General features: G+C 40.5%; 1 protein-coding gene across 10 annotated transcripts in view; it reads right to left on the bottom strand.

Moving 5' to 3' along the window:
• The window catches only part of WNK1 (WNK lysine deficient protein kinase 1), a 544152-nt gene that overhangs the window by 101090 nt on the left and 418279 nt on the right, over positions 1-24783 (bottom strand). For 7 of the 10 annotated variants that reach the window (XM_053718830.1, XM_053718831.1, XM_053718832.1 and 4 more), the window contains 5 exons: positions 24481-24564; positions 24088-24174; positions 23438-23501; positions 1587-1648; positions 464-1059 (listed from right to left, as the gene is read on the bottom strand). In XM_053718830.1, the coding sequence (XP_053574805.1) occupies positions 464-1059; positions 1587-1648; positions 23438-23501; positions 24088-24174; positions 24481-24564 (893 nt within the window). The remainder of the gene's footprint in view (positions 1-463; positions 1060-1586; positions 1649-23437; positions 23502-24087; positions 24175-24480; positions 24565-24783) is intronic. The other 3 variants (XM_053718834.1, XM_053718833.1, XM_053718835.1) reach the window with 3 other exon arrangements.

Below are 24783 nucleotides of genomic sequence, written 5' to 3'. Positions count from 1 at the left end.
GGTGCCAAAATAAAATATAATGGAGCGCAAAAATATATAAGAGCACAAATATATCTATTGGGGCATAAAAATAATATATAAAAAAGCGCTAAATTAGAAGCAAAAAAACAATGAAAACTTAGATCTATTTTTTCCATGACAGTTTGTTGAAGAGGAGCATTAAAGCTACTAGTGGGGCTGTATAAATATTTCTACTGGTTTATATATTACTTAAATGGAGAATAGTTATTTATTTTCAATGATAAATAGATACTAATCCGACTGGAGAAATTTATCTCTACATCTGCTCAGCTCTCCTATGGATTACCACAAAAAAAAAAAAAAAAACACAACAATTTCTTGATAAATTTGAGCGCACAAGTGCACTTCTCTAAAGTAGGGCTGAGGAGAAGCCATAGGAGGATTACACAGAGAATTCTCCTTGTGCTAGATAAATTTTGCCAATAGTAGGGTGGAAACTCACTTCTCCCGAAGCCTTCGCAGCTCTTTCTTTAAGTCTTCATCTTCAATGTCCGATTCATTATCACTGCTCATGTATGACGAGTTAAAAGAATTGCTGAGACTCTGTAGACTGACTTTTGAGCCTAATTGGTGTTGCAAAATAGGGCTCCCTAAATTGTCATCTGGAACAACCTTTGCTGATTCACTTGGTGTGGCAGGAGATTCATGATGGGAGGAAGGTCCATTCAGGTACAATTCCATTTTTGGTGATGTTGCCAGTTGTGAACATGTGTCTGTTAGGCCACTGGATACCTCATCTTGTGTCCGAGACACAGAAAAACGTCCCACTTTGTCCGTGGTGGAGGTGGACACCTGAAAACGTCCCACCTTCACTAACTGCTGGGGTATAGGGCTATTCAATGTAATGTGCGTAGGACCAACACCATCTACAATGTCCAAGTTGGGAGTTGCATGGGATTGTGGTTTCACCAAAGTGCTCTCAGGACTGCTGCCTGAACCAGAGGAGGAGGAAGTGGTAGGTGAGGTGGATGATGATTCTGAAGTAGTTAGTTTTGGGTCTTCACTCTGCTTCAACACATCCTCTGTTGCAATGGAAACCTGCAGAAATATTGGTAAACAGATCTCAAACGAACGTTACTTTAAAAGGACACTGAACCCAAATCTTTTCTTTCGTGATTCAGATAGAGCATGCAATTTTAAGCAACTTTCTAATTTACTCCTATTATTTTCTTCATTCTCTTTGTATCTTTATTTGAAAAGCAAGAATGTAAGTTTAGATGCCGGTCCATTTTTTGTTTACAACCTGGGTTGTTCTAGCTGATTATTGATGGGTGAATTTATCCACCAAACAAGTGCTGTCCAGCGTTCTGAACAAACAATTGTCTGGCTCCTTAGCTTAGATGCCTTCTTATTCAAATAAAGATAGCAAGAGAACGAAGAAAAATTGATAATGGGAGTAAATTACAAAGTTGCTTAAAACTGCATGCTATATCTGAAGCATGAAAAAAAATTTTTTGGGTTCAGTGCCCCTTTAATGATCACATTTTGACAACCGAAATGGGGAAAAACACACAAAAAACAGATGGTAAGACAACCATTACTTTGCTATATGACATGGTACATACCTTGAAACGTCCCATCTTGAGGACACTTGCACTGGTTTCAGTCTCTTCCTTGTCTTGCGCAGCTTTATGAAAAACATTAATAATTGATCATGTGAGTTTGCAAACGGTTTAATTGCATGAGAAAGGTTTCATCAAAACATTAAAAGCCCTTTTTTAAAATTGGTACCACCACTGACATATTTGGTCCTGCATTTTTATTAAATTTTATGATGATTTTCATATTTATTTTTTTATTTATTTTTTAAGACTGAAGTAAACAAGCTAATTTTTCTCCCACACATACTGCCCATGGGAGAGTACAATAGCCCTTTAATGTATTTTGAAGGCCTAAATATGTAGAAAATGGAGGATTGCTTAGTCATATTTAGACAGTTACTAAGGCTCAACAAAACCTAGAATTTAAATACAATATTAAACAGATAAGGTGAGCTTTCCAAAGACATAATGTGCAGCTATATAGCTCTTATAGAAAACAAAAAACTTATGGGCAATCCAAAAACGCCCTGAAAAAACAAAAATGTATGCTTATCTAATAAATGTATTTATTTCCGGATATGGTGAGTCCATGGCTTGAGTAATTACTGTTGGAAATATCACTCCTGGCCAGCAGGAGGCAGCGAAGAGCACCACAGTTAAACTGCTAAGTATCACTCTCTTACCCACAACCCCCAGTCATTCGACCAAAAGGAAATGGGGAAAAGTGAGTAAAACAAGGTGTAGAGGTGCCTGAGGTTATAGTCAAAATAACAACTGTCTTAAAATAAAGAGTGGGGCCGTGGACTCACCATATCCGGAAATAAATTTATCAGGTAAGCATAAATTTTGTTTTTCTTTCCTAAGATATGGTGAGTCCAGGGCTTAAGCAATTACTGTTGGGAACCAATACCCAAGCTAGAGGACATGGATAAATAGTAAGGGACAAGACAGGCAGTCCTAAACAGAAGGCACCACTGCTTTTAGAACCTCTCTCCCAAAAGAAGCCTAAGCAAAAGTATCAAATTTGGAAAAACATAATTTAGGTAAGAACTTACCTGATAAATTAATTTCTTTCATATTGGCAAGAGTCCATGAGCTAGTGACGTATGGGATATACAATCCTACCAGGAGGGGCAAAGTTTCCCAAACCTCAAAATGCCTATAAATACACCCCCTCACCACACCCACAATTCAGTTTTAACGAATAGCCAAGTAGTGGGGTGAAAAAGAAAGGAGTAAAAAGCATCAACAAAGGAATCTGGAAATAATTGTGCTTTATACAAAAAAATCATAACCACCATAAAAAAAAAAAGGGTGGGCCTCATGGACTCTTGGCAATATGAAAGAAATGAATTTATGGTTTCCTTTCATGTAATTGGCAAGAGTCCATGAGCTAGTGACGTATGGAATATCAATACCCAAGATGTGGAACTCCACGCAAGAGTCACTAGAGAGGGAGGAATAAAAATAAACAGCCATATGCTGAAAAATAAATCCACAACCCAAAATATAAGTTATTCTCATGAAGAAAAGAAAAACTTAAAACATCAGCAGAAGAATCAAACTGAAACAGCTGCCTGAAGAACTTTTCTACCAAAAACTGCTTCTGAAGAAGGAAATACATCAAAACGGTAGAATTTAGTAAATTTATGCAAAGAAGACCAAGTCGCTGCTTTGCAAATCTGATCAACTGAAGCTTTATTCTTAAAAGCCCACAAAGTGGAGACTGATCTAGTAGAATGAGCTGTAATTCTCTGAGGCGGGGCCTGACCCGACTCCAAATAAGCTTGAAGAATCAAAAGCTTTAACCAAGAAGCCAAGGAAATAGCAGAGGCCTTCTGAACTTTCCTAGGGCAAGAAAATATAATAAACAGACTAGAAGTCTTCCTGAAATCTTTAGTAGCTTCAACATAATATTTCAAAGCCCTTACCACATCCAAAGAATGTAAGGATCTTTCCAAAGAATTCTTAGGATTAGGACACAAGGGAGGGACAACAATTTCTCTACTAATGTTGTTAGAATTTACAACCTTGGGTAAGAACTTAAATGAAGTCCGCAAAACCGCCTTATCCTGATGAAAAATCAGAAAAGGAGATTCACAAGAAAGAGCAGAAACTCTTCTAGCAGAAGAGATGGCCAAAAGGAACAACACTTTCCAAGAAAGCAGTTAAATGTCCAAAGAGTGCATAGGCTCAAATGGAGGAGCATGTAATACCCTCAAAACCAAATTAAGACTCCAAGGAGGAGAAATTGATTCAATGACAGGCTTGATACGGACTAAAGCCTGTACAAAACAGTGAATATCAGGAAGATTAGCAATCTTTCTGTAAAATAAAACAGAAAGAGCAGAGATTTGTCCCTTCAAGGAACTTGCAGACAAACCCCTATCCAAACCATCCTGGAGAAACTGTAAAATTCTAGGAATTTTAAAAGAATGCCAAGAGAATTTATGAGGAGAAGACCATGAAATGTAAGTCTTCCAAACTCGATAATAAATCTTCCTAGAGACAGATTTACGAGATTGTAACATAGTATTAATCACTGAGTCAAAGAAACCTCTATGACTTAGTACTAAGCGTTCAATTTCCATACCTTCAAATTTAATGATTTGAGATCCTGATGGAAAAACGGACCTTGAGACAGTAGTGGCCAAGATTGGCAACTGGACATCCGAACAAGATCTACATACCAAAAGCTGGTGGCTCCAGCATGGCCCCACAGGAACACAAATGATTGTTCCATGATAATTTTGGAGAACACTCTTGGAAGAAGAACTAGAGGCGGGAAGATATAAGCAGGTTGATAACACCAAGGAAGTGTCAGGGCATCCACTGCTTCCGCCTGAGAATGCCTGGACCTGGACAGGTATCTGGGAAGTTTCTTGTTTAGATGAAAAGCCATCAGATATATTTCTGGAAGACCCCACATCTGAACAATCTGAGAACACACATCCGGATGGAGACCACTCCCCTGTATGTAAAGTCTGACAGCTGAGATAATCTGCCTCCCAATTGTCTACACCTGGGATATGAACCGCAGAAATTCGTCAGGAGCTGGATTCCGCCCAAACAAGTATCCGAGATACTTCTTTCATAGCTTGGGGATTGTGAGAGTCCCACCCTGATGATTGACATATGCCACCGCTGTGATATTGTCTGCTTGAAAACAAATGAACGGTTCTCTCTTTAACAGAGGCCAAAACTGAAGAGCTCTGAGAATTGCACAGAGTTCTAAAATATTGATTGGTAATCTCGCCTCTTGAGATTTCCAAACCCCTTGTGCTGTCAGAGATCCCCAGACAGCTACCCAACCTGAAAGAATCGCATCTGTTGTGATCACAGTTCAGGTTGGCAGAAACAAAGGAGGCCCCTTGAACTAAACGCTGGTGATTTAACCACCACGTCAGAGAGTGTCAAACATTGGGATTTAAGGATATTAATTGTGATATCTTTGTATAATCCCTGCACCATTGATTCAGCATACAAAGCTGTAGAGGTCTCATGTGAAAACGAGCAAAAGGAAATTGTGTCTGATGCTGCAGTCATGAGGCCTAAAACTTCCATGCACATAGCCACTGAAGGGAATGACTGAGACTGAAGGTGCCGGCATGCTGCAACCAATTTCCAACGTCTCTTGTCTGTTAGTCATGGACACTGAATCTATCTGGAAACCTAAAAAGGTGACCCTTGTCTGAGGAATCAAGAAACTTTTTGGTAAATTGAACCTCCAACCATGTTTTCGAAGAAACACTACTAGTTGATTTGTGTGAGATTCTGCAGAACGTAAGGACTGAGCTAGTACCAAGATATCGTCCAAATAAGGAAACACAGCAATACCCTGTTCTCTGATTACAGAGAGTAGGGCACCCAGAACCTTTGAAAAGATTCTTGGATCTGTAGCTAGGCCAAATGGAAGAGCAACACATTGGTAATGCTTGTCTAGAAAAGAGAATCTCAGGAACTGATAAAGTTCTGGATGAATCGGAATATGAAGGTAAGCATCCTGCAAGTCTATTGAAGACATATAATGTCCTTGCTAAACAAAAGGCAGAATAGTCCTTATAGTCACCATCTTGAAAGTTGGTACTCTTACATAATGATTCAAAATTTTCAGATCCAGAACTGATCTGAATGAATTTTCTTTCTTTGGGAAAATGAATAGATTTGAATAAAACCCCAGACCTTGTTCCTGAAAAGGAACCGGCATGATTACCCCTGAAACCTCCAGGTCTGAAACACACTTCAGGAAAGCCTGGGCTTTTACTGGATTTACTGGGATGCGTGAAAAAAAATAATCTTCTCACAGGAGGTCTTTCTCTGAATCCTATTCGGTACCCCTGAGAGACAATGCTCTGAATCCATTGATTTTGGACAAAATTTGCTCAAACATCCTTGAAAAACCTTAATCTGCCCCCTACCAGCTGAGCTGGAATGAGGGCCGCACCTTCATGCAGACTTAGGGGCTGACTTTGGTTTCTTAAAAGGCTTGGATTTATTCCAATTTGAGGAAGGCTTCCAATTGGAAACAGTTTCTTTGGGGGAAGGATTAGGTTTTTGTTCCTTATTTTGACTAAAGGAACGAAAACGATTAGAAGCCTTAGATTTACCCTTAGGATTTTTATCCTGAGGCAAAAAAAAAGTAAATTTATGCTTACCTGATAAATTAATTTCTTTTATGATATGACGAGTCCACGGATTTCAGCCTTACTTGTGGGACATTAACCTCCTGCTAACAGGAAGTGGCAAAGAGCACCACAGCAGAGCTGTATATATAGCCCCTCCCTTCCCCTCCACCCTCAGTCATTCGGCCGAAGGTATAGGAAGAGAAAAGGAAAGGCTAAAAGGTGCAGAGGTGACTGAAGTTTACAAAAAATATAAAGAAAAACTGTCTTAAAAGAACAGGGTGGGCCGTGGACTCGTCATATCGTAAAAGAAATGAATTGATCAGGTAAGCATAAATTTACTTTTCTTTTACAAAGATATGACGAGTCCACGGATTTCATCCTTACTTGTGGGATACCAATACCAAAGCAAAAGGACACGGATGGAAGGGAGTGACAAGACAGGAAACTAAACAGAAGGCACCACTGCTTGAAGAACCTTCCTCCCAAATAGCCTCATAAGAAGCAAAAGTATCAAATTTGTAAAATTTGTAAAAATTGTGAAGGGATGACCAAGTCGCAGCCTTACAAATCTGTTCAACAGATGCATCGTTTTTTAAAAGCCCATGTGGAAGCCACAGCCCTAGTAGAATGAGCCGTAATTCTTTCAGGAGGCTGCTGTCCAGCAGTCTCATATGCAAGGCGGATGATACTTCTCAGCCAAAAAGAAAGAGGTAGCCGTAGCTTTCTGACCCCTACGCTTTCCAGAATAAACAATGAATAATGAAGATGATTGACGGATATCCTTAGTTGCCTCTAAGTAAAACTTTAAGGCACGGACCACATCCAAATTATGCAACATACGCTCCTTCTAAGAAGAAGGGTTAGGACATAAGGAAGGAACAACAATTTCCTGATTAATATTCTTATTTGAAACAACCTTAGGAAGGAATCCAGGTTTAGTACGTAACACCACCTTATCAGAATGAAAAATGAGATAAGGGGAATCACACTGTAGCGCTGAAAGCTCAGAAACTCTTCGAGCAGAAGAAATAGCAACTAAAAACAGAACTTTCCAAGATAACAATTTGATATCCATGGAATGTATGGGTTCAAACGGAACCCCTTGAAGAACTCGAAGAACTAAATTCAAACTCCAGGGAGGAGTAATGGGTCTAAATACAGGCTTAATTCTAGACAGAGACTGAAAAAAAAATGAACATCTGCCAAATGTTTGTGAAACAGAATTGACAAAGCTGAAATGTGTCCCTTTAAGGAACTTGCTGATAACCCTTTCTCCAATTCTTCTTGGAGAAAAGACAGAATCCTAGGAATCCGAACTTTACACCATGAGTAACCCTTGGATTCACACCATTTAAGATATTTACGCCATATCTTATGATAGATTTTTCTAGTGACAGGCTTTCTAGCCTGTATCAAAGTATTGATGACCGAATCAGAGAATCCTCGCTTCGATAAAATCAAGCGTTCAATCTCCATGCAGTCAGCTGCAGAGAAATTAGATTTGGATGTTGGAAAGGACCTTGAATGAGAAGGTCCTGTCTCAATGGAAGTTTCCACGGTGGCAGAGAGGACATGTCCACTAGATCCGCATACCAAGTCCTGCGTGGCCACACAGGCGCTATCAAGATCACTGAAGCTCTCTCCTGTTTGATTCGAGCAATCACACGTGGGAGGAGAGGAAACGGTGGAAACACATAAGCTAGGCTGAACAACAAAGGCATCTATCAGTTCGGCCTGAGGATCCCTTGACCTGGATCCGTATCTTGGAAGCTTGGCATTCTGTCGAGATGCCATCAGATCCAATTCCAGTCTGCCCCATCGGAGAATCAATGAGGCAAATGCCTCCGGGTGAAGTTCCCACTCCCCCGGATGAAAAGTCTGTCGACTTAGAAAAACAAAATTTATGCTTACCTGATAAATTCCTTTCTCCTGTAGTGTGGTCAGTCCACGGGTCATCATTACTTCTGGGATATTAACTCCTCCCCAACAGGAAGTGCAAGAGGATTCACCCAGCAGAGCTGCTATATAGCTCCTCCCCTCTACGTCACCTCCAGTCATTCGACCAAGGACCAACGAGAAAGGAGAAGCCAAAGGGTGTAGTGGTGACTGGAGTATAATTCAAATTTTTTTTTACCTGCCATAAAAAACAGGGCGGGCCGTGGACTGACCACACTACAGGAGAAAGGAATTTATCAGGTAAGCATAAATTTTGTTTTCTCCTGTTAAGTGTGGTCAGTCCACGGGTCATCATTACTTCTGGGATACCAATACCAAAGCTAAAGTACACAGATGACGGGAGGGACAGGCAGGCTCTTTATACGGAAGGAACCACTGCCTGAAGAACCTTTCTCCCAAAAACAGCCTCCGAAGAAGCAAAAGTGTCAAATTTGTAAAATTTGGAAAAAGTATGAAGAGAAGACCAAGTTGCAGCCTTGCAAATCTGTTCAACAGAAGCCTCATTCTTAAAGGCCCAAGTGGAAGCCACAGCTCTAGTAGAATGTGCTGTAATTCTTTCAGGAGGCTGCTGTCCAGCAGTCTCATAGGCTAACCGAATTATGCTACGAAGCCAAAAAGAGAGAGAGGTAGCCGAAGCTTTTTGACCTCTCCTCTGACCAGAATAAACGACAAACAGGGAAGACGTTTGTCGAAAATCCTTAGTTGCCTGTAGATAAAATTTCAGGGCACGGACTACATCTAGATTGTGTAGCAGACGTTCCTTCTTCGAAGAAGGATTAGGACACAAAGATGGAACCACAATCTCTTGATTGATATTCCTGTTAGTGACCACCTTAGGTAGGAACCCAGGTTTAGTACGCAGAACTACCTTGTCTGAATGAAAAATCAGATAAGGAGAATCACAATGTAAGGCGGATAACTCAGACTCTTCGAGCCGAGGAAATCGCCATTAAAAATAGAACCTTCCAAGATAACAGCTTGATATCAATGGAATGAAGGGGTTCAAACGGAACACCCTGTAAAACATTAAGAACTAAGTTCAAACTCCATGGTGGAGCAACAGTTTTAAACACAGGCTTGATCCTAGCTAAAGCCTGACAAAAAGCTTGAACGTCCGGAACTTCTGACAGACGTTTGTGTAAAAGAATGGACAGAGCTGAAATCTGTCCCTTCAAGGAACTAGCGGATAAACCCTTTTCTAAACCTTCTTGTAGAAAATACAATATCCTCGGAATCCTAACCTTACTCCATGAGTAACTTTTGGATTCGCACCAATATAAGTATTTGCGCCATATCTTATGATAAATCTTTCTGGTAACAGGCTTCCTAGCCTGTATTAAGGTATCAATAACTGACTCAGAAAAACCACGTTTTGATAAAATCAAGCGTTCAATTTCCAAGCAGTCAGCTTCAGAGAATTTAGATTTTGATGTTTGAAGGGACCCTGGATCAGAAGGTCCTGTTTCAGAGGTAGAGACCAAGGTGGACAGGATGACATGTCCACTAGATCTGCATACCAAGTCCTGCGTGGCCATGCAGGCGCTATTAGAATCACTGATGCTCTCTCCTGTTTGATTCTGGCAATCAATCGAGGAAGCATTGGGAAGGGTGGAAACACATAAGCCATCCTGAAGGTCCAAGGTGCTGTCAAAGCATCTATCAGAACCGCTCCCGGATCCCTGGATCTGGACCCGTAACGAGGAAGCTTGGCATTCTGTCGAGACGCCATGAGATCTATCTCTGGTTTGCCCCAACGTCGAAATATTTGGGCAAAGACCTCCGGATGAAGTTCCCACTCCCCCGGATGAAAAGTCTGACGACTTAAGAAATCCGACTCCCAGTTCTCCACTCCCGGGATGTGGATTGCTGACAGGTGGCAAGAGTGAGACTCTGCCCAGCGAATTATCTTTGATACTTCCATCATTGCTAGGGAGCTTCTTGTCCCTCCCTGATGGTTGATGTAAGCTACAGTCGTGATGTTGTCCGACTGAAACCTGATGAACCCCCGAGTTGTTAACTGGGGTCAAGCCAGAAGGGCATTGAGAACTGCTCTCAATTCCAGAATGTTTATTGGTAGGAGACTCTCCTCCTGATTCCATAGTCCCTGAGCCTTCAGAGAATTCCAGACAGCGCCCCAACCTAGTAGGCTGGCGTCTGTTGTTACAATTGTCCAGTCCGGCCTGCTGAATGGCATCCCCCTGGACAGATGTGGCCGAGAAAGCCACCATAGAAGAGAATTTCTGGTCTCTTGATCCAGATTCAGAGTAGGGGACAAGTCTGAGTAATCCCCATTCCACTGACTTAGCATGCACAATTGCAGCGGTCTGAGATGTAGGCGTGCAAAGGGTACTATGTCCATTGCGGCTACCATTAAGCCGATCACCTCCATGCATTGAGCTACTGACGGGTGTTGAATGGAATGAAGGACACGGCATGCATTTTGAAGCTTTGTTAACCTGTCTTCTGTCAGGTAAATCTTCATTTCTACAGAATCTATAAGAGTCCCCAAGAAGGGAACTCTTGTGAGTGGAAAGAGAGAACTCTTCTTTTCGTTCACCTTCCATCCATGCGACCTTAGAAATGCCAGTACTAACTCTGTATGAGACTTGGCAGTTTGAAAGCTTGAAGCTTGTATCAGAATGTCGTCTAGGTACGGAGCTACCGAAATTCCTTGCGGTCTTAGTACCGCCAGAAGAGCACCCAGAACCTTTGTGAAGATTCTTGGAGCCGTAGCCAATCCGAATGGAAGAGCTACAAACTGGTAATGCCTGTCTAGAAAGGCAAACCTTAGATACCGGTAATGATCTTTGTGAATCGGTATGTGAAGGTAAGCATCCTTTAAATCCACTGTGGTCATGTACTGACCCTTTTGGATCATGGGTAAAATTGTCCGAATAGTTTCCATTTTGAACGATGGAACTCTTAGGAATTTGTTTAGGATCTTTAAATCCAAGATTGGCCTGAAAGTTCCCTCTTTTTTGGGAACCACAAACAGATTTGAGTAAAACCCTTGTCCTTGTTCCGACCGCGGAACCGGATGGATCACTCCCATTAATAAAAGATCTTGTACGCAGCGTAGAAACGCCTCTTTCTTTATTTGGTTTGTTGACAACCTTGACAGATGAAATCTCCCTCTTGGGGGAGAGAATTTGAAGTCCAGAAGGTATCCCTGAGATATGATCTCTAACGCCCAGGGATCCTGGACATCTCTTGCCCAAGCCTGGGCGAAGAGAGAAAGTCTGCCCCCCACTAGATCCGTTCCCGGATCGGGGGCCCTCGATTCATGCTGTCTTAGGGGCAGCAGCAGGTTTCCTGGCCTGCTTGCCCTTGTTCCAGGACTGGTTAGGTCTCCAGCCTTGTCTGTAGCGAGCAACAGCTCCTTCCTGTTTTGGTGCAGAGGAAGTTGATGCTGCTCCTGCTTTGAAATTACGAAAGGAACGAAAATTAGACTGTCTAGCCTTAGGTTTGGCTCTGTCTTGAGGCAGGGCATGGCCTTTACCCCCTGTAATGTCAGCGATAATTTCTTTCAACCCGGGCCCGAATAAGGTCTGCCCTTTGAAAGGAATATTAAGCAATTTAGAAGTAACATCAGCTGACCAGGATTTTAGCCACAGTGCTCTGCGCGCCTGAATGGCGAATCCGGAATTCTTAGCCGTAAGTTTAGTTAAATGTACTACGGCATCCGAAATAAATGAATTAGCTAGCTTAAGGGCTTTAAGCTTGTGTGTAATCTCATCTAATGGAGCTGATTCAAGTGTCTCTTCCAGAGACTCAAACCAAAATGCTGCTGCAGCCGTGACAGGCGCAATGCATGCAAGAGGTTGCAATATAAAACCTTGTTGAACAAACATTTTCTTAAGGTAACCCTCTAACTTTTTATCCATTGGATCTGAAAAGGCACAGCTATCCTCCACCGGGATAGTGGTACGCTTAGCTAAAGTAGAAACTGCTCCCTCCACCTTAGGGACCGTTTGCCATAAGTCCCGTGTGGTGGCGTCTATTGGAAACATCTTTCTAAATATTGGAGGGGGTGAGAACGGCACACCGGGTCTATCCCACTCCTTAGCAACAATTTCAGTAAGTCTCTTAGGTATAGGAAAAACGTCAGTACTCGACGGTACCGCAAAATATTTATCCAACCTACACAATTTCTCTGGTATTGCAACTGTGTTACAATCATTCAGAGCCGCTAACACCTCCCCTAGTAATACACGGAGGTTTTCCAGCTTAAATTTAAAATTTGAAATATCTGAATCCAGTCTGTTTGGATCAGAACCGTCACCCGCAGAATGAAGCTCTCCGTCCTCATGTTCTGCAATTTGTGACGCAGTATCTGACATGGCCCTAATATTATCAGCGCACTCTGTTCTCACCCCAGAGTGATCACGCTTACCTCTTAGTTCTGGTAATTTAGCCAAAACTTCAGTCATAACAGTAGCCATATCCTGTAATGTGATTTGTAATGGCCGCCCAGATATACTCGGCGCTACAATATCACGCACCTCCCGAGCGGGAGATGCAGGTACTGACACGTGAGGCGAGTTAGTCGGCATAACTCTCCCCTCGTTGTTTGGTGAAATATGTTCAATTTGTACAGATTGACTTTTATTTAAAGTAGCATCAATGCAGTTAGTACATAAATTTCTATTGGGCTCCACTTTGGCTTTAGCACATATAGCACAGATATCTTCCTCTGAATCAGACATGTTTAACACACTAGCAAATAAACTAGCAACTTGGAAATACTTTTCAAGTAATTTACTATAATATGCAAAACGTACTGTGCCTATAAGAAGCACAGAAAAAGTTATGACAGTTGAAAATTGATAAACTGAAAAGTTATAGCATCAAATCTTTGTAAAAAACACACTTTAGCAAAGGGTTGCTCCCATTAGGAAAGGATAATGAACCCTGATAGCAGAAAAAAAATACAGAAATAAACGTTTTTTTATCACAGTCAACTACAATCTCACAGCTCTGCTGTGAGTGATTACCTCCCTCAAAACAAGTTTTGAAGACCCCTGAGTTCTGTAGAGATGAACCGGATCATGCAGGGAAGACAATAAACTTCTGACTGAATTTTTTGATGCGTAGCAAAAGCGCCAAAAAAGGCCCCTCCCCCTCATACACAACAGTGAGAGAGATCAGTAAACTGTCATAAATTAAATAAAAACGACTGCCAAGTGGAAAAAATAGTGCCCAAAACATTTTTTCACCCAGTACCTCATAAAATTAAACGATTTTACATGCCAGCAAAAAACGTTTAACATAAATAAATTAAGTGTTATTAAAAAGCCTGTTGCTAGTCCCTGCAAATTAGGCTAAAGTTTTATGCATACAGTATAATTCCAGTGAAGTGCCATTCCCCAGAATACTGAAGTGTAAAATATACATACATGACAGCCTGATACCAGTTGCTGCTACTGCATTTAAGGCTGAGTTTACATTATATCGGTATGGCAGAATTTTCTCATCAATTCCATTGTCAGAAAATAATAAGCTGCTACATACCTCTTGCAGATTAATCTGCCCGCTGTCCCCTGATCTGAAGTTTACCTCTCCTCAGATGGCCGAGAAACAGCAATATGATCTTAACTACTCCGGCTAAAATCATAGAAAAAACTCAGGTAGATTCTTCTTCAAATTCTACCAGAGAAGGAATAACACACTCCGGTGCTATTATAAAATAACAAACTTTTGATTGAAGGTATAAAACTAAGTATAATCACCACAGTCCTCTCACACATCCTATCTATTCGTTGGGTGCAAGAGAATGACTGGAGGTGACGTAGAGGGGAGGAGCTATATAGCAGCTCTGCTGGGTGAATCCTCTTGCACTTCCTGTTGGGGAGGAGTTAATATCCCAGAAGTAATGATGACCCGTGGACTGACCACACTTAACAGGAGAAATCCGCTTCCCAGTTCTCTACTCCTGGGATGTAGATCGCTGACAGATGACAAGAGTGGGCCTCTGCCCAAAGGATTATCTTGGATACTTCTATCATCGCTAAGGAACTCCTTGTTCCCCCCTGATGATTGATATATGCCACAGTCGTGCTGTTGTCCAACTGGAATCTGATTAATTTGGCCGAAGCCAACTGAGGCCACGCCTGAAGCGCATTGAATATTGCTCTCAGTTCCAGAATATTGATTAGAAGTAGAGACTCCACCTGAGTCCAAACACCCTGAGCCTTCAGGGAGTTCCAGACTGCACCCCAGCCTAGAAGGCTGGCATCCGTTGTCACTATCACCCACGAGGGTCTGCGGAAACATGTCCCCTGGGACAGATGATCCGGCCACAACCACCAAAGAAGAGTCTCTCTGGTCTCTTGATCCAGATTTATCTGAGGAGATAAATCCGCATAATCCCCATTCCACTGTCCGAGCATGCACAGCTGCAGCGATCTGAGATGAAAGTGGCCAAACGGAATAATGTCCATTGCCGCTACCATTAATCCAATTACCTACATACAATGAGCCACTGAAAGCCGAGGAATGGACTGAAGAGCTTGGCAAGTATTTAGAATCTTTGATTTTCTGACCTCTGTCAGAAATATTTTCATGTCTGTGGAACAAGTGAACTCTTCTCTATGTTCACCTTCCAACCGTGAGTTCTCAGGAAAGACAACACTGTGTCCGTGTGAGATTATGTCAGTTGATATGTTGACGCCTGAATCAGAATATCGTCCAGATAAGGCGCCACTGCTATGCCTTTCAGTCTGAGAACCGCCAAAAGAGGCCCTAGAACCTTTGTGAAGATTCTGGGTGCTGTGCCAACCAGAAGGGAAGAGCCACGAACTGATAATGTTTGTCCAGGAAGGCAAACCTTAGAAACTGAAGATGATCCTTGTGGATAGGAATATGAAGGTAAGCATCCTTCAAGTCCACGGTAGTCATATATTGACCCTCCTGGATCATTGGTAAAATTGTTCGGATAGTCTCCATCTTGAATGATGGGACTCTGAGAAATTTGTTTAGACACTTGAGGTCTAAGATGGGTCTGAAAGTGCCCTCTTTTTTGGGAACCACAAATAGATTTAAGAAAAACCCCTGTCCGTGTTCCGATTTTGGAAATGGACAAATTACTCCCATGGTAACAAGGTCTTTTACACAGCGTAAGAACGCCTCTATTTTTATCTGGTCTGCAGATAATCTTGAAAGATTAAACCTCCCTCTTGGGAGAAAATCCTTGAAATCCAACTGATAACCGTGGGTCACTATTTCTAGTGCCCAGGAGTCCTGAACATCTCTTGCCCAAGCCTGAGCAAAGAAAGAGAGTCTGCCCCCTACTAGATCCGGTCCCAGATCGGGGGCCACCCCTTCATGCTGTCTTTGTGGCAGCAGTGGGCTTCTTGGATTATTTACCTTTATTCCAATTTTGGTTGGGTCTCCAGACTGACTTAGATTGGGTAAAATGCCCTTAATGCTTTGTGGAAGAAGAGGAAGCAGAAGGTCCTCCCTTAAAATTCCAAAAGGAACGAAAATTATTCTGTTTACCCCTCATTTTAACAGACTTATCCTGAGGTAGGGCATGGCCTTTACCTTCTGTAATGTCAGAGATGATTTCCTTCAATTCTGGCCCGAAAAGGGTTTTACCTTTAAAGGGAATAGCTAAAAGCTTAGTTTTTGATGACACATCAGCAGACCAAGATTTGAGCCACAACGCTCTATGCGCTAAAATAGCAAATCCTGCATTTTTCGCCGCTAATTTAGCAATTTGAAAAGCAGCATCAGTAATAAAGAAATATGATTGTAAGAGTAGGTGTTCATTCCACACCACATATGTAGTATACCAGTTGTCCTGTAAATGTGGAATGATTTATGTTGGAAGAACAAAACGTAAGATAAAATATAGAGTAAGGGAGCACGTTAATATCACAAATGGATTTGATAATCATAGCGTATCTTACCATTTTAAACTCTTCCACAATACTAATCCTAAAGATCTCACTGTCAGTATTATTGAATGGGTATCCCCCAATAAATGGGACCCAAAAGGCTGCTGAGATTAAGACAAAGGGAAACTTTCTGGATAAAAACTTTAGATTGTCTAGAACCCAAGGGGTTAAACATAGAACTGGATATCTTAGCCTTTTTATAAATTCTAATCTGTTTTTATCTCTATATTAACTCATTTATCAAATCATAGCAAGTTTCTAAGCAACTGTATATTATATTCATATATTTAATTTATAATGAATTGAATGATTTTAACTATTTATTCATGAGTTTATGTACCCCGGTTTTTAATGTGTAAATATATATATTTGGGATTTTAGCGTGAGTATATATGTAATAGAAAACGACACTGTTTTTATATTATGCATTGGTTTATATGTATTTAAGATGTATTCGCTTTACTTTATTTATGTGTGTATTCATCTTACATGTCAGGCTGATGCACTTTATGAATTGGGTTAACGCAGGCCACCTTATACGACACATTTAGTATTTATGCTTCATCAAAAAATTGTTTGATTGGATTAGCATCGTATCTATCCCTTTATATAGGGGCCTGTAAGTAAACAGCAGTTAGCTCTTGAGAAAGTCCCTCTGACTAGGGACGAAACACGTAGAACGTTTGTTAGTTGCATTGAATTTTGACCCTGTGAGGCCTCCGTAGGACCTCTGGTATCACGTGGTACACGCGTACCGTCAGTAGGTATCCTGTATACGGAAGAGCCGAGGGCCATTACCAACACTCCTGTTAACTGGTTAGTTCATTAAAACAATTGTCTACCAGTTCTGTAAAAGACTGTATGACTACATATCTATATGTTTGACGACCTCTGGAGTGTTGGGGAATATATAAGACGTGCTTTTTTATCTTTTAACTTCTTGTGAGTACATATATAGTGTGTGGCTATAAATAAACTTTGTTATCTGCACTTGAATCGTGTTTGCGCTTTTCTCCTTTATTTACATCTTCTGAATCAGATAGATCCTCATCAGAGAAGGATAAATCAGTATGTTACCGGTCATTTGAAATTTCCTTAACTCTATGAAAAGTTTTAAAAAACAGAATTTATGTTTACCTGATAAATTACTTTCTCCAACGGTGTGTCCGGTCCACGGCGTCATCCTTACTTGTGGGATATTCTCTTCCCCAACAGGAAATGGCAAAGAGCCCAGCAAAGCTGGTCACATGATCCCTCCTAGGCTCCGCCTACCCCAGTCATTCGACCGACGTTAAGGAGGAATATTTGCATAGGAGAAACCATATGATACCGTGGTGACTGTAGTTAAAGAAAATAAATTATCAGACCTGATTAAAAAACCAGGGCGGGCCGTGGACCGGACACACCGTTGGAGAAAGTAATTTATCAGGTAAACATAAATTCTGTTTTCTCCAACATAGGTGTGTCCGGTCCACGGCGTCATCCTTACTTGTGGGAACCAATACCAAAGCTTTAGGACACGGATGATGGGAGGGAGCAAATCAGGTCACCTAGATGGAAGGCACCACGGCTTGCAAAACCTTTCTCCCAAAAATAGCCTCAGAAGAAGCAAAAGTATCAAACTTGTAAAATTTGGTAAAAGTGTGCAGTGAAGACCAAGTCACTGCCCTACATATCTGATCAACAGAAGCCTCGTTCTTGAAGGCCCATGTGGAAGCCACAGCCCTAGTGGAATGAGCTGTGATTCTTTCGGGAGGCTGCCGTCCGGCAGTCTCGTAAGCCAATCTGATGCTTTTAATCCAAAAAGAGAGAGAGGTAGAAGTTGCTTTTTGACCTCTCCTTTTACCGGAATAAACAACAAACAAGGAAGATGTTTGTCTAAAATCCTTTGTAGCATCTAAATAGAATTTTAGAGCGCGAACAACATCCAAATTGTGCAACAAACGTTCCTTCTTCGAAACTGGTTTCGGACACAGAGAAGGTACGATAATCTCCTGGTTAATGTTTTTGTTAGAAACAACTTTTGGAAGAAAACCAGGTTTAGTACGTAAAACCACCTTATCTGCATGGAACACCAGATAAGGAGGAGAACACTGCAGAGCAGATAATTCTGAAACTCTTCTAGCAGAAGAAATCGCAACTAAAAACAAAACTTTCCAAGATAATAACTTAATATCAACGGAATGTAAGGGTTCAAACGGAACCCCCTGAAGAACTGAAAGAACTAAGTTGAGACTCCAAGGAGGAGTCAAAGGTTTGTAAACAGGCTTGATTCTAACCAGAGCCTGAACAAAGGCTTGAACATCTGGCACAGCTGCCAGCTTTTTGTGAAGTAACACAGACAAGGCAGAAATCTGTCCCTTCAGGGAACTTGCAGATAATCCTTTTTCCAATCCTTCTTGAAGGAAGGATAGAATCTTAGGAATCTTAACCTTGTCCCAAGGGAATCCTTTAGATTCACACCAACAGATATATTTTTTCCAAATTTTGTGGTAAATCTTTCTAGTTACAGGCTTTCTGGCCTGAACAAGAGTATCGATAACATCTGTCCATAATCTCCTCATAAGGAGGAGAATCACTATCGAGCGCCTTTATCAGTTCATCAAACCAGAAACATGCGGCTGTAGTGACAGGGACAATGCATGAAATTGGTTGTAGAAGGTAACCCTGCTGAACAAACATCTTTTTAAGCAAACCTTCTAATTTTTTATCCATAGGATCTTTGAAAGCACAACTATCCTCTATGGGTATAGTGGTGCGTTTGTTTAAAGTAGAAACCGCTCCCTCGACCTTGGGGACTGTCTGCCATAAGTCCTTTCTGGGGTCGACCATAGGAAACAATTTTTTAAATATGGGGGGAGGGACGAAAGGAATACCGGGCCTTTCCCATTCTTTATTAACAATGTCCGCCACCCGCTTGGGTATAGGAAAAGCTTCTGGGAGCTCCGGCACCTCTAGGAACTTGTCCATTTTACATAGTTTCTCTGGGATGACCAACTTTTCACAATCATCCAGAGTGGATAATACCTCCTTAAGCAGAATGCGGAGATGTTCCAACTTAAATTTAAATGCAATTACATCAGGTTCAGCCTGTTGAGAAATGTTCCCTGAATCAGTAATTTCTCCCTCAGACAAAACCTCCCTGGCCCCCTCAGATTGGGTTAGGGGCCCTTCAGAGATATTAATATCAGCGTCGTCATGCTCTTCAGTAACTAAAACAGAGCAGCCACGCTTACGCTGACAAGGGTTCATTTTGGCTAAAATGTTTTTGACAGAATTATCCATTACAGCCGTTAATTGTTGCATAGTAAGCAGTATTGGCGCGCTAGATGTACTAGGGGCCTCCTGAGTGGGCAAGACTCGTGTAGACGAAGGAGGGAATGATGCAGTACCATGCTTACTCCCCTCACTTGAGGAATCATCTTGGGCATCATTGTCATTATCACATAAATCACATTTATTTAAATGAACAGGAATTCTGGCTTCCCCACATTCAGAACACAGTCTATCTGGTAGTTCAGACATGTTAAACAGGCATAAACTTGATAATAAAGTACAAAAAACGTTTTAAAATAAAACCGTTACTGTCACTTTAAATTTTAAACTGAACACACTTTATTACTGCAATTGCGAAAAAACATGAAGGAATTGTACAAAATTCACCAAATTTTCACCACAGTGTCTTAAAGCCTTAAAAGTATTGCACAGCAAATTTGGAAGCTTTAACCCTTAAAATAACGGAACCGGAGCCGTTTTAACACTTTAACCCCTTTACAGTCCCTGGTATCTGCTTTGCTGAGACCCAACCAAGCCCAAAGGGGAATACGATACCAAATGACGCCTTCAGAAAGTCTTTTCTAAGTATCAGAGCTCCTCTCACATGCGACTGCATGCCATGCCTCTCAAAAACAAGTGCGCCACACCGGCGCGAAAATGAGACTCTGCTTATGCTTTGGGAAAGCCCCAGAGAAATAAGGTGTCTAATACAGTGCCTGCCGATATTATAATATCAATAAACCCAGATAAAATGATTCCTCAAAGCTAAATATGTTTTAAAACTGAATCGATTTAGCCCAGAAAAGTCTACAATCTTAATAAGCCCTTGTAAAGCCCTTATTTACCATCGTAATAAACATGGCTTACCGGATCCCATAGGGAAAAATGACAGCTTCCAGCATTACATCGTCTTGTTAGAATGTGTCATACCTCAAGCAGCAAGAGACTGCACACTGTTCCCCCAACTGAAGTTAATTGCTCTCAACAGTCCTGTGTGGAACAGCCATGGATTTTAGTTACGGTGCTAAAATCATTTTCCTCATACAAACAGAAATCTTCATCTCTTTTCTGTTTCTGAGTAAATAGTACATACCAGCACTATTTTAAAATAACAAACTCTTGATTGAATAATAAAAACTACAGTTAAACACTAAAAAACTCTAAGCCATCTCCGTGGAGATGTTGCCTGTACAACGGCAAAGAGAATGACTGGGGTAGGCGGAGCCTAGGAGGGATCATGTGACCAGCTTTGCTGGGCTCTTTGCCATTTCCTGTTGGGGAAGAGAATATCCCACAAGTAAGGATGACGCCGTGGACCGGACACACCTATGTTGGAGAAAAGACCTTTTACGTTTATTAGAAGGCGGAATGGGAGACAAAGCCTTCTGAATAGAATCATTAATAAATTATTTTAAATGTACAGGTATATCTTGTGCATTAGATGTTGAGGGAACAACAACAGGTAATGAACTACTACTGATGGATACATTTTCTGCATGTAAAAGTTTATCATGACAACTATTACAAACCACAGCTGGAGGTATAATCTCCACACGTTTACAACAAATGCCCTTAGCTTTGGTAGAACTGTTATCAGGCAACAGGGATTCAACAGTGAATTCTGAGACAGAATCAGAATAATCAGATTGAGACATCTTGCAAATGTAAGAGAAAAAACACATATAAAGCAAAATTATCAAAAAATGCAAACAGCATAGCCCTCTGACATAGAAAAAGGCAAGAGGCAAATAGGAATGGGGTCTTAAATAATAAAAATATTTGGCGGAAAGTATGACGCACAACAAGAGGCAAATAGGAATGGGGTCTTAAATAATAAAAATATTTGGCGGAAAGTATGACGCACAACAAACAGAAAAATATTTTTTTGGCGCCAAAAACGACACACTCATCATAGATGACGCAACCTTGTGAAGGACTCGGCATCAACTAAGATGCCAAAAATGATGAATTTGCGTCAATGAACTTAACTTTGCGCCAAAAAATCTTGCACCAAGAATGACGCAATAAACTGTTATTTTGCGTCCTCTCAAGCTTAATTCTGCCCGCGAATTTAAAAGGCAGTCAATTTGAAAAAGAGACTATACCCCAGGTAACAAATACATTTTCATAAAAAAGCATTTCCCAGATATGAAACTGACAGTCTGCAAAAGGAAATATACTGAAAACCTGAATCATGGCAAATATAAGTACAATACATATATTTAGAACTTTATATAAATACATAAAGTGCCAAACCATAGCTGAGTGTGTCTTAAGTAATTAACACATACTTACCAAAAGAGACCCATCCACATATAGCAGATAGCCAAACCAGTACTGAAATGGTTATCAGTAGAGGTAATGGAATATGAGAGTATATAGTCTATCTTAAAAGGGAGGTAGGAGATAAATCTCTACGACCGATAACAGAGAACCTATGAAATAGATCCCCGTGAGGAAAACCATTGCATTCAATAGGTAATACACCCTTCACATACCTCTGACATTCACTGTATTCTGAGAGGAATCAGGCTTCAAAATGCTGAGAAGCGCATATCAACGTAGAAATCTTAGCACAAACTTACTTCACCACCTCCATAGGAGGCAAAGTTTGTAAAACTGAATTGTGGGTGTGGTGAGGGGTGTATTTAAAGGCATTTTTAGGTTTGGGAAACTTTGCCCCTCCTGGTAGGATTGTATATCCCATATGTCACTAGCTCATGGACTCTTGCCAAGTACATGAAAGGCCTTTGAGAGGCCGAAACGTGTTGACCAAGCATCTGGTAAGCCTTATTCCTACACCTAAATCTTAACTTGAGCATACTACACTATATTGATTATCTTTCACAGATAAATCAAGCTAGGAGCAGATGATCCACTAGACACTCTGGATTTCCACTTGTGGTCGCAGCACTATCCCTGCAGCACCCTGGAAAATCCCAAACATTGGGATTCTGAGAGACACACAAATTTTGTCATTCACAAACTTTCAGCACTCAGGTCCTAACGTTGCATCTATGCACTTTGGCATTTTTGCCTAACCACAATATAAATTTTTCTTCCTTTTTTATCCCAGTATTGGTATTTTTGATATTTTTAAAATTATACGCATGGACCAATTTTAATTTTTAAATTTTCCACTCTCCTATCCTTGGTTGAAGATTTTTTTATCCTTATTCATAATTTTTCTACCTCCACATTTTTTCATTTTGTAACTTTTTTCAAACTATTTTTTCACCCCATTTTTGAATTTCATCACTCACACCACTATATTTATTTTTATCTAAACTACCACCTATAAGAAATCATCTATAATACAATATTATTGGATTCTACTTAATCACACATTTTGGAAATTCTACACCAAACTATTTACTCACCCTGGGATTATAAACTACACTCAACTGATGGAAACATATTGTGACTTTTCACAGCACTACTGCTGAGACCCCACAGGGTGCTCAGTGCTACATTTGAGAACTAAGAAGTGGGTGTAGTGCTGCTTTAGTAGTAGTCTCTCTCCTTATACTAAGCATTGTCAACTGTTATAATTTACCAGTTATTTTGTATGTAAACATAACATTGCTGATATACATGGATCCATGTTAATGATACTCTTTGAATATTCCATATATGTGCAATTGCACATTGTTTTAGACTGTTTTAATTACCAATGTTTTAATTGTAAAAATGTCAAATTGTCTACTAACTTATCTTATAAATACATCAATACATTACTTAATATTTATTTTCACATCCTAGCCCACATCAAAGTGAGGCGCTCGGGCTATAGCCATTACATTTTTAATGTGTGTGTATGTATGTATACATCTATATCTCTAAGGTTAGCAGTAAATCACTTGAAGTAAAGTTCTGTTCTGCTGTCTAACTGGTGTGGTCCGATTCTATATATTGTGAGGTCTGTTCTATATGTAATCACAAAGGTAGGATTGTTACTAGTGCACAAGTAACTTTTCATGGTTTTCATCTCACTCTCCTGTAACTCAGGCCTTAAACACATGGGGTTCATGGTCATAACACACCTTATCTGGCAGAATGTCTAATGTTGTATACATTCATTTAAACCAATGCTTAGGACAGCCAACAACAAATTCCTCACCTTCCCTTTGAGACTGTGATTGATTGCTCGCTGTCATACTTGTGGGGACTGCACCTGACAAAGACTGTAAACAAAGATACAAGTTGATAAAACTAATAATCTGAAAGTTCACACTAAAGGAAGAAAAAAAAACATACAGGCAATACAAATGGACAGATGAAACCAAATGACTAACACAATAAACAAAATAACTATCTAGATAAATAACCAAATACCAAAAATATGAAATTAATAACTGGTGAGTAAATAGAAGGCAAACAAGTATTTATTTTGGTGGGCTCAGAAAGGATCCTGATCAGAGCCTTTCAATGAACAACCAGTAAGAGAGAGCAACCTGGAAGGCAAGAACAAAGTTGCAGGATAAGGAAAGTGACAGCAAGGGGAATTGGGTATTATGAGACAGGCATATTAAGAATACCAGACAAGAAAGGAGTTAAGGGGGTGGGGGGTTGATCAAATAGCTTGCTCACCAGTAATTTTAGGAAAGTAAAATTTGAAACATAAGAAACTGCTTTGAACAAGACTTTTTCATCCATTCATACTTAATTGCATTTTAAAGGATACAGTTCATGGACAATTTTTCCACGAAACAGATTTGTCTCTGAGTAATAGTAATTCAGAGCAGAGAGCCATTCTCTCCTAACACTCACACAAATAGGTGCAGGGGGCACAGAGACAGTATCGGGGCTCAACGTCCTTCTCAGCTGGAAATCCAGGTCTTCAAGGGGTTGCTGGGACTGAAATAAGAATGACTAAATGTGAACCCCAAACAAATATTGGAATTTACATAGTATGTTTTTGTTGGGGTGACAAGGAGCTTTCTCTAATCAAATTACTATGTTTAAAATCCCAAATAAGTCTCAGACCCCCATCTTGGCTAAATTACGTCCATTTGGATCCTTGTTCAAACCAGGTTACAGACCACAAAGTAAAGTAACAGGTAAGGTGGAAGAATAAGAGAAAAGGAGAAGGCATGCACAAGACATAATCATACATAAGAGGTTAGGTGGAAGAAAAGAAGGAGAAAGAGGCTCATGCTGCACCTGAGTTAGTGAAGGTCCTGGAAGAGGTGGCAGTGGTTCACCAGTAGGACTGCCTGTCTGACTCTCTGTACCTGCAGGGAGCACCTACAGACAGGGAGGCAGTGAAATGAGATATGAGGTATACACAGAGTCTGTATTCATGTGCATCTCCAGAGGGAAGATAATAAATATAAAGAAAGAGTTTAACTTTATGAAGTGTCTAGAAATGATAATACATTAAAATTAATAAGGTTATTGACAGCGCAGAATATTTTACAAAACCAATATACTAACAAGTTTTCTCCCTCATGCAAATCCCCCCCT

The sequence above is a fragment of the Bombina bombina genome, chromosome 6 (assembly GCF_027579735.1).
Source record: "Bombina bombina isolate aBomBom1 chromosome 6, aBomBom1.pri, whole genome shotgun sequence".
NCBI lineage: Eukaryota > Metazoa > Chordata > Amphibia > Anura > Bombinatoridae > Bombina > Bombina bombina.
This window is presented reverse-complemented; position numbering and strand designations above follow the sequence as displayed.